This window comes from Drosophila navojoa, chromosome 3, assembly GCF_054131105.1.
Source record: "Drosophila navojoa isolate 15081-1374.11 chromosome 3, UAZ_NAV_1.0, whole genome shotgun sequence".
In the NCBI taxonomy this organism is placed as follows: Eukaryota; Metazoa; Arthropoda; class Insecta; order Diptera; family Drosophilidae; genus Drosophila; species Drosophila navojoa.
In genome coordinates, this window is record NC_142891.1 from 7,713,252 (window position 1) to 7,722,644 (window position 9,393).

The window sequence follows — 9,393 nt, forward strand, 5'->3', positions numbered from 1 at the left end:
TTTGGATGCATTTTATTTGATCATTTCTTTATTTTTGGCAAATTTTAAAATATACATATGTATATAAATAAAATACATATACCGAGTCCCAGGTGTCTTGTTAAATGCTGATAATATTATGGGAAGCTTTGCGTTCTAGTATGTTAGATTTACTTTTTCCAGTTTTATGTATATATAAAACGCTTGTATTTTACAGTCTGTAGACAACATCTCATATATTTATGTAATCATATAAATATTCATATATTTCCATATACTTCTACACTTCCGAGCTTTTTTTAAACTTCTAACTAGTCTCAACTAGTTAAAAGTATATTAGTTTTGCGTATAAATATAGTATTCAATTCAGCTTTTGAATCAAAGGACCTGTTTGTATACATATGTCTTTTCTATATTCCTTTAAAATTTTTAGATATTTTATATATCTGCCATATATATTTATATATTTTATATGAGAAAGTTTTAGGGCCCAAATTAACTTAAAAGAAGTCAGCAAATTCAAAATTTATTACAATTTTTACATATAAGATGAATTTCTAACTATAGAACACAACTCTTATGCCTATTTATGCATATCCAAAAACATTTTCTCTCTTAACTATTTAAACATCATAAGTTTTTGATTTTTTCAAACTTTCAACTGAAATATTTGTGAATTAATGTTAAAAGCTTTCAAATTGGCATTTAAACCTAAAATATACGCTCTGTTCATGCTGAGTATGTGTTGTAAGTGTTTAAAAATGCACCCGAAAATCAAAACTGACGAACATTGATGCAATTAGAGATATATAATGCCTTATGGGAGCATAATTCAGTCATCAAACTCGAACACAGGCTTGCCATTGGCATCCCAGCTGTTCTTGCACTTCTTAAAGGCACAGACCAGATAAAGCGCTAAAAGAGAAACAGAGTAAGAGAGGGGTGACGATGAGATAAAAATATAAAATACACATAGATAAATGTAGCGCTCACTTGTTGCTTCCCACTCGGCCTTGGAGAGTGTGCCCACGGGTCGACCACGCTGAGTGCCTATTATGCGACCTACATGCTCAAACTGATCTAGGGTGTCGCAGCGATGCGGATGAATCGTTTCCAGGCCAGACATGCGCTGCAGCAGCTGTCGGCCCTGAGGCAGTGTCTCCTTGAAGTATTCGGCAAAGGTGCTGCGCCTAACCAGCTGCAAGCCGTGACGGCGAGCCAGCTTAACGAGTGTGGGGAAATGTACCAAGAACTCGGGGCAATCAACAACACCCTCCAGATGGAATTGATATTTGGCACCGAAGAGCGGCAATGCCTTCGTATTGCACTCGAACTCAATACTGTAGACATCATTGCCAAAGCTGCGAGCATCTGGTCCAGCTTCTCTTAATCTCCTGATAATCTCGTAGGCATCCGGAATGGTGGCTATAAAATAACCACCTGGCTGCAGGCACTCGGCTGCATTGCGGATCATGCAATCTGCCTGCTGCAGCGACTCGAAGCAGTAGTGAAACGCAAACTGGCATGAGACCAAATTCAGTTGCAACGATGCATCCTTATACCGTTCCCTCAGCCGTACCATTGTCGAGTCGCAGGCAAAAAATTCGGCTGTGAATTTATGTCCGAATTTCGATTTTTCTGCTCGCTGCAAAATGTCCTGATAGCGATTCTGACATTGCTCCACAGACACCTCAGCGATGTCGGTGCATATGAGATGGGATATGAATGCCTTGTCCCATTTGAGCAGATCGCCGCCCTTGCCGCAGCACATATCCAGCACACGGAGAGCTTCGCCCACTCGTTTCTGCTGTTTGATAAGGTCCATATACTCGTTAATTAACTGACTCTTGATCCAGTTGTTGAAGTTGCGCATAAAATAGATTTTCGACTTGTGTCGTTCCTTGCGTCCGGCTTCCTTTAGCTCATTGTAATGGTGTGCCACAACGTGTGTATTGGCTGCTCCACTTGCCTCACCATCGCCATCGGCGTCAGCTTCGGCTTCGGCGCCTGTTCCAGCCTCAACATCTGCTTCATCATTCTCCGATCTGATTTGTTTCGCAGTTGACTGCCCTGTTGTTTTTATATTTTGATCTTCGCTTTCGTCATCATCTGACAGTTTGCTTGGCGCGTAGTGTTTGTCTGTCGTACTTTGTTCATAATTAATACTCATTTTTATATGAACACGCTGAGAGCAAATAAATTTAGCCGCCGCTTTATACAAGAAAGTACGTCTGCGATACTCTTTAACAGCTGTTCAAATTTTGAGACAGTCTATCGATAGTAATCGGTGGGTGCAAATTGAAGTGTGCTGTTAAACCGAAATGTGTATAAACACTAAAAAAGATAAATAAAAAGAGATTGTCAAATTATTGGTGATGCCAATGCAATGCAGCCAAGCACAAAGAGCTGTTATTTATTATTTAAGCAAAAGTCCCACATATATTACATATAACATATATTAATTACTCTATGCACCAATCTTAATTATGTAGTTATGACGTCACTAAGCTTTTATTTACTCTGCGTTACCTTGCACCTTTAATATATTTCTGTTTAACATGCGGTGAAAGCAAACATATTGTTTTTAATGCATTTCCGCGCGCTTAACCATATATTTACCAAGTTTTTGTTTACAAATAAAAGCGCAACTGCGCTCCACACACGCAGCATGGCCTGCAGCAGATATGAATATGTTAAGTCGTACGAACAGGATGATAAAATTTTGCCAAATGTTTGGATTGTGATACGCATCGATGGCAAAAAGTTTCACAAGTTCGCCAACGCGCACAAATTTGAAAAGCCCAACGATGAAAATGGTGAGAAGTGTACGACATAATTGAAAAATAAATGAATTTACTGAAAATAATATGGTACAGCTTTGAATGTTATGAATGCGGCTGGCATTGCTGTTATGGAGGAATTTCGGGATATTGTTCTCGGCTATGGCCAAAGCGATGAGTATTCCTTTGTCTTTCGCAAGGACACGTCGGCATTTAAGAGACGCGCTGCCAAGCTGCTTAGCTATGTGACGAGCATGTTCACCAGCAGCTATGTGTTGAGCTGGTCGCAATGGATGCAGCGCCCTCTGAGCTACGCACCCTGCTTCGATGGCCGTATTGTGCTCTATCCCTCGGACGAAAATCTGCGCGATTACTTAAGCTGGCGACAAGCCGATGTCCATGTAAATAATTTGTATAATACGGCATTTTGGAAGCTTGTATTGGAGTCGGGTCTAACGAATCAACAGGCCGAGGAACGGCTGCGCGGAACATTCTCCTCTGACAAGAATGAGTTGCTCTTCCAAGAGTTTGGTATCAACTACAACACGTTGCCTGCAATGTATCGTAAGGGAACGATATTGCTGCGCAAGCGTGTAGTGCTAGACTCGCAAGACGAGCAGGAGAAGGGCAGGCAGGCCATAGTACCCATACATGAGGATTTAATTGGCAATGAATTTTGGAAGCAACATACCGAGATTCTAGGAAAATATGTGCCGGGTAAGCACGTGGTTAACAGCTTAAATAAACACCTGGAGAGACAGCTCGCCAAACAGCTGGAAAAACAGGCAACGATAGCGGAGATTTGACTTATGACAATAGTTTAATTATAATTATTACAAATTACATTAAGCGCAAAGCAAATAAACTCGTTCGTTTAGTAGTCATCGTCGTCATCATCTTCGTCATCCTCACTGGGCTTGCTCACAAAGCTACTATTTGCGCCGCCGCCGCCACCTCCGCTTGCATCCTTGTCCGATTGCGCGGGTCGCTGAATCAGTGCATTGCTTTGTTGGACGGCAGCTGCTTGCATGCTCATCCATTGTTGTTGCTCTTCCCGTGCCTGCTCTTCGCGAGCCTTGGCAAACAGTTCCTGTTGCTGGCGCAGCAGCTCCTCTTCGGGTATGCCCAGATTCTCTAGACGCGTGCTCTGTCTGCGTCGTTTCGCTGCCACCTCCTTGCAGTCGTGCAGCACAGCTTCGGCCTCTTGTTTGTAGTCGCGAAAGCCGAGGCGATCGAGAGCCTCGAGAACATGCTCGGCGTTAATGGTTTTCTTGCTGCGCTGATTACACACCTCGTTCGCCTCTGAGCTGATCAGGTGGATAAATTCGGAGCAACAATTGAGAATCAGTTCACGACTTTCGTTGGCAACGCGTACCGTAGGCACCAGCTCTTTAATTATTTTATTTATGCTCGCCCGTGGCAATGTTAGTTCATCGTCTTCGGCATTGGGCGGCAAAAGCTCCTCCTGAGGATTTGACATGGCGTGAACGTAAAAACGTAAACAAAACCGCGATGAACGAAAAATAAATAACAACGATGCTGCTGCTTCTTGCTGCTAGCATTTACAGTGCTGTAAAATTAATGACATACTGGCACATGTATATCGATAGTCTGATATTATCGAAATATCGATAGCGATACATCTGTCAAAAAATCAACATTTATTTGCAAAAATAAGAAATCAGTATTTGGAAATAACAAAATGGGAGATTATGATTCGGATGATGAGAAATCACAATTTGAGAAGCTGCGCTATGCCAAGGTGCCGCGCGGCATGTTTGTGAGCGGTTGGGATGATGATACCGATGGTGTCGAGGAGGACAAAAATCCACAAGGTACTAAATTTTAGACAAATATGGATTCAATATAACTATATAAGTACATTCAATGAGCAGCGAGCATTGAACGCATGATATTGTGGGCCGTGAGTGAGAATCGTCTTAGTGAGGTGCGCGAAATTCTTCAACTGGATGCGGATACCGTCAATGCCAAGGACAACGATGGGTACACGCCGCTGCACCGCGCTTGCTACAACAATTTCTTAGACATTGCAAGACTCTTGCTCCAGTATCAGGCTGACCCAAACGCACGCACCGAGCTCGGTTGGACTCCATTGCATTCGGCTTGCAAATGGAGTCATCCCGAGAGTGTGCAGCTCCTGTTGCAATTTGGCGCTGATGTAAATGCCGAATCAGATGGACAGCAAACGCCGCTGCATGTAACAGCCACCGTTTCCAATTGCAGGAATGCTGCAACTATTCTACTCATGGATCGCAATATCCAACCACGCAAGGAGAACAACACCGAGGAAACGGCCGCAGTTATCGCACGTCGCACTGGCATGAGCTACTTCGTCTTTGAGATTGCCAATGAGGCCTACGACTGCATCACCGGGCTAATTGACTGAAAAGTCATTTGGTTTTTTATTAAATATAATACTTAATGTTAGTTCATAAATTATTAGATTTGTTTAGCTGGCCGGAGCTGGAGTGCGCACAAAATGTTCATAGAATGATTTCGTATAGTTCACCATTTCATCCTGCATGGCAGCGGGCACAAAATAAGGATTACCCTGGCCGCCCTCGATGGTGCCTTTGGCCGTGTAGCGCATGTAGCTGGAGACTGTTGTCTCTGGCGGCAACACAGCTCCATCTTCGATCACACAGCAATCCTTAAGCGTACAGCGACGGCCCTTTAATCAAAACAAATCTCATCAAATGTTAAATATTAAACTGAATTCCTGACTCACAATGATTGCATTTTTGCCAATGTAGACAAAGGAACCAACGTTAGCCGCTGAAACGACAGCACCTTCGCCGATATAGACATGATCACCAATGTGCATGGGAAAGAAGGCGATGCCTTTGCTAAATTGTTTGTAGGGCGGCCGAATCACAGAGTTTTTACTAATCACACAATAACGTCCAGTTCGCACATTGGCCAGATCGCCACGTATGATGGCGCCGCTCTGCACAATCACCTTGCCATTGAGCACAATGTTCTGGGAGCCACAGAGTACCGTGTGGCGGCTCACCTTGTTTCCGGATGCCTGAGATGAGGTCATCCAAAGAAAGTTATTATTAATGTGGAATCTGATGTATTATTTGTCGTATTGCTACCCACCGTTTCCACATATTCATCTTTGCTGTAATATGTATCCGGTATTTCCATAACTCAGAATAATATGCGATATAGCTAAGTCTTTTATTTTCAATTATTTTGTTTGCGTTTGCAGTCAATACAGCTCAGCTGTTAATTACATCGATAGTTGCTACCATCGATAGACCAGCTGCCTTGTATGTGCTGCGTTGCCAACTGTAGCAGTGGCAGACCGTTAACAGCCAATATTTAAATTAAATAACTTTTCTTTTTAAATTGATATATTTATATATTTTTCTTAACAGGAGTATTTACAAAATATCATTATTAGATAAATTCAATTATTTAATATTAAATTCGTCAACCATAACAGCAATTGTCGCTGCCAGACGCGTTGCCAACTATTGTTAGCATGCTGTTAGTTATCCACAGACTGTTAAATGGCTTTAAAAAAAGTTTGCTATTTACATGTATAGTTAAAATAGTTATTTATTTTTATTTTACTTAATCAGCCATTTGCTAGTGCTTACTTGTATGCAATTAGCGAATGCGGGTGCATGCCAATTGCAGGTGTTTAGCCCATGTTTAACCCTGAACTTTGCATGCAGTTGGCAACAATTATGCTATTTACTGTTGTTGTTGTTGCTATGGTGGTTAGATCGTCTGCTAATAATATGAAACAAAAAGTATGCACATCGATTTCTAGATAAATAATTGCAACTGACAGCTGGTGGAATTGACCTCAGGCATGGCAAAAGTTTCAGTTGTTTAACTTTGTTTTTGCTTCAATGATGTTCCAATTAAATTGGTCTGTGTTGTTATTTATAATCGGGTCTGCCCGGCCCCTCCATTGGCCTTCGGTTCGGACAGCACGCTTGAATGCCCAATACCCAAGACTCCATACCCAATGCCCAAGTGCCCTCCAGCTAGCTCGGCAGCTCGGCCACATTCGCTAATTGGCAAGCAGAGAGTTTTAATGCCTGGTTCTGCATGCAGAGAACATTCATAGCCATATTTATGGTAATCCATTACGATATGGCCCACCTCTACAAATAATAATAATAGTAATAATAATGCGGCATATTGTATTGTGCATGTAAATGAATTTGCTTCGCCATTTCGGTATGGGGCTTTACTTTGAAAGACATTAGACATTCAACGGTTGCTCTGCTGCTCAGCTGCTCTGCTGCTTGGCTCGACCTTACCAATAATTTATTTTGTATTTTATTTTTGGCCAGTTGACCATTTGAACTTTTTGGCTAATTTATTTACACCACCACCAACAACAACAACAATGAATAGAGAAGCAATTACCAACGGAAAAAAAATTGAAACTGAATCTTATGCGATCTTTATAGATCCGCCGCCAGTTGAAGGCTTTGAGGCTTGCGCCTTTGCCCAAGGGTCAATAAACTTCAACTTGAAACCTGCTAAAGGTTAGAAGCCGCTTTTCATGTTAAACATTTAATTGAAAGCCAAATGCAAGCAGCACAAACAAGCTAACAAACAAACTAACGAACAAACAAATGAACAATTGTACAACTGATTAAACAAATAAGCGAATGTTTCGAATTTGTTTTTACTCTTGAGAAAGATTGTACTTGTCTTTGTTCTTAAGAGTATTACGTTCAGTCTGAATGTATCTATGAGAACACAGAATAAATTGATCTAGATATACAAATATGCGGATTATAATAAAAATCAAAAATAAAATATGAAATATATGAAATGAAACATTGAAAATATATATGCATAAATAAAGCTGAATACATCGAATAGGGAGATTAAAAAACCATAAGGGACCACGAAAGAGAGAAATAATTTTTCTATTTTAGGTAGATGTATGAGAGGAAGCATTAAGAGTGATTGATTAAGGAGATAGAGGAAGAGAAGAGAGCGAAAGAGGGACAGAAACAGGCGGCAAGAGAGACGGACTAGAAAGACACTTGAGAAAAAAAGAAGTGAGCTAAAGAAAAAAAATTTGAATGCTTAAAAAATATACACAAACAAAAAAATTAAAAATTATATTCCACTCGCAGACAACTACAGTGAAAATTTACTAAGCTCTCAAAGTCCAAGTGATAGGAGAAACAGTTTCGTGTACAGTGTGCTTCAGACTTGACTTAATTAAGTATTTATACATTATCCACTGGCGCATCTTTAGATTGTTGTACAACAACAACAAAGAGCAAATATTACACTGATAGCTGCCACAACTCGACCTTGACCATGCCGCAGCCGAGCATTGAATGCTGCCAGCCAATCTCTCTGGTGGCATCTATGTAAATATTTACTAAAGCCAGAGCAGCGATGGCCTTGATGATAGCTACATTGTTGTTGCGATTACTGACTGATGTTGTTGTTGTTACCATTGTTGTATTTGATTCTTCTAGTTGCGCTGTTGTTGCCATCCATATTATTAAATGCCGAAAAGAGCTAATCATGATTTACATACACGCACTGCGCATCCGCCTGGGCAGCTATCCAAACCAATTCTACCAATCGCACGATCTATTTGCTATCAAAGTTGATTTTTATTATTATTATCTTTTTCTTATTATTATTATTGTTGTTGTTGTAGCGAGCGTGTGTACAATTTGAGAGTGTTTGTTTGTTGTTATTGTTTTAGTTGTTGATTTTAAGCGTTTTAATCGATTTTTTCAAGTTTCTGCGAGTGAAGTGCGCCCAGAGGCAAAGGTAACGCTAAAAAAACGGAGAAACATTTATAAAAAATATCATAAATAATCACATAATTAATACATTTTTCAAACTATGATTGGTCGTTGAATTCAAAATCATTTTAGCAAATATCTATTAAAAAATTCATTCGGAATTCCTAGAATGTATTTTCTTTTTCTTTATTAAAAAATAAAGAAAAATAATTATTCGTCACCGGCATAAAAACTATTTAAAAAAAAATCTAAACTCAATGTCGCATTGCGAATAATGTAAAAAAAATCTATTTAAAATTAATTCGAATTAAGTAATTAGTAATAGTAATTAAAAATTAAGAAAATTGTTTCATTGAATTCTAAAGCGCACAAGGTGAGGCGTCGCCAGTCGTAAGCTGAGGGCAGACAACAATTATATTTGAAATTTCCATTTTTTAGCATGCAATGTGAACCAACAAACATCAAGTTTGTTGCCTAAGTCTTTTGTTTTCATGCAGCGACAAATATCAATAAATCGTTATTATGTATTGTATCGTATTATTATTCTTATTATTATTGACATTAGCCAAGTAGAACGTTTAAGCCAGAGCTAGACTTTGATTCCATATAAACCTTAAAAACAAATTTTGTTTGTGTATTTTTAAGGCTTTTAGAAACAGCTCATGCTCAACCTCAGTCATCCACTTTTCCTCAAACTCCCATTAATAAGACTCAGGACGTGATTCGACATGTTTTCTAGCATTCCTTTTCATTTTCCACTCACTTGAGTTTGATAATGTGCAAAGCTTGAGTCATTCAGGGCTGTTCGTAAAAAAAAAAAAAAACTAGGAAGTAATCGATGTGAATGTCAATTACACGCAATG

General features: G+C 39.7%; 5 protein-coding genes across 5 annotated transcripts; 2 read left to right on the forward strand and 3 right to left on the reverse strand.

The window, feature by feature from the left end:
* Nucleotides 1-638: 638 nt before the first annotated feature.
* Rnmt (RNA guanine-7 methyltransferase) lies at nt 639-2,215 on the reverse strand. The gene is made up of 2 exons (XM_030387789.2): nt 973-2,215; nt 639-894 (listed from the first exon to the last, which is right to left on the reverse strand). Exons 1-2 carry the CDS (start codon nt 2,147-2,149, stop codon nt 812-814), a joined length of 1,260 nt encoding a protein of 419 aa, XP_030243649.1. The 5' UTR covers nt 2,150-2,215; the 3' UTR covers nt 639-811.
* A 283-nt stretch (nt 2,216-2,498) lies between these two features.
* On the forward strand, nt 2,499-3,639 carry THG (tRNA-histidine guanylyltransferase). The gene is made up of 2 exons (XM_030387790.2): nt 2,499-2,795; nt 2,856-3,639. Exons 1-2 carry the CDS (start codon nt 2,567-2,569, stop codon nt 3,563-3,565), a joined length of 939 nt encoding a protein of 312 aa, XP_030243650.1. The 5' UTR covers nt 2,499-2,566; the 3' UTR covers nt 3,566-3,639.
* NC2beta (negative cofactor 2beta) lies at nt 3,561-4,351 on the reverse strand. Its single transcript, XM_030387792.2, has one exon. The coding sequence runs from the start codon at nt 4,237-4,239 to the stop codon at nt 3,634-3,636; it is 606 nt and encodes a 201-aa protein (XP_030243652.1). The 5' UTR covers nt 4,240-4,351; the 3' UTR covers nt 3,561-3,633.
* Nucleotides 4,352-4,363: 12 nt separating this feature from the next.
* On the forward strand, nt 4,364-5,216 carry Ankrd49 (ankyrin repeat domain-containing protein 49). The gene is made up of 2 exons (XM_030387791.2): nt 4,364-4,594; nt 4,655-5,216. The coding sequence occupies exons 1-2, from the start codon at nt 4,462-4,464 to the stop codon at nt 5,164-5,166; spliced, it is 645 nt and encodes a 214-aa protein (XP_030243651.1). The 5' UTR covers nt 4,364-4,461; the 3' UTR covers nt 5,167-5,216.
* On the reverse strand, nt 5,116-6,042 carry DCTN5-p25 (Dynactin 5, p25 subunit). The gene is made up of 3 exons (XM_030387793.2): nt 5,883-6,042; nt 5,509-5,808; nt 5,116-5,451 (listed from the first exon to the last, which is right to left on the reverse strand). Exons 1-3 carry the CDS (start codon nt 5,928-5,930, stop codon nt 5,230-5,232), a joined length of 570 nt encoding a protein of 189 aa, XP_030243653.1. The 5' UTR covers nt 5,931-6,042; the 3' UTR covers nt 5,116-5,229.
* Between the last annotated feature and the right edge of the window lie 3,351 nt (nt 6,043-9,393).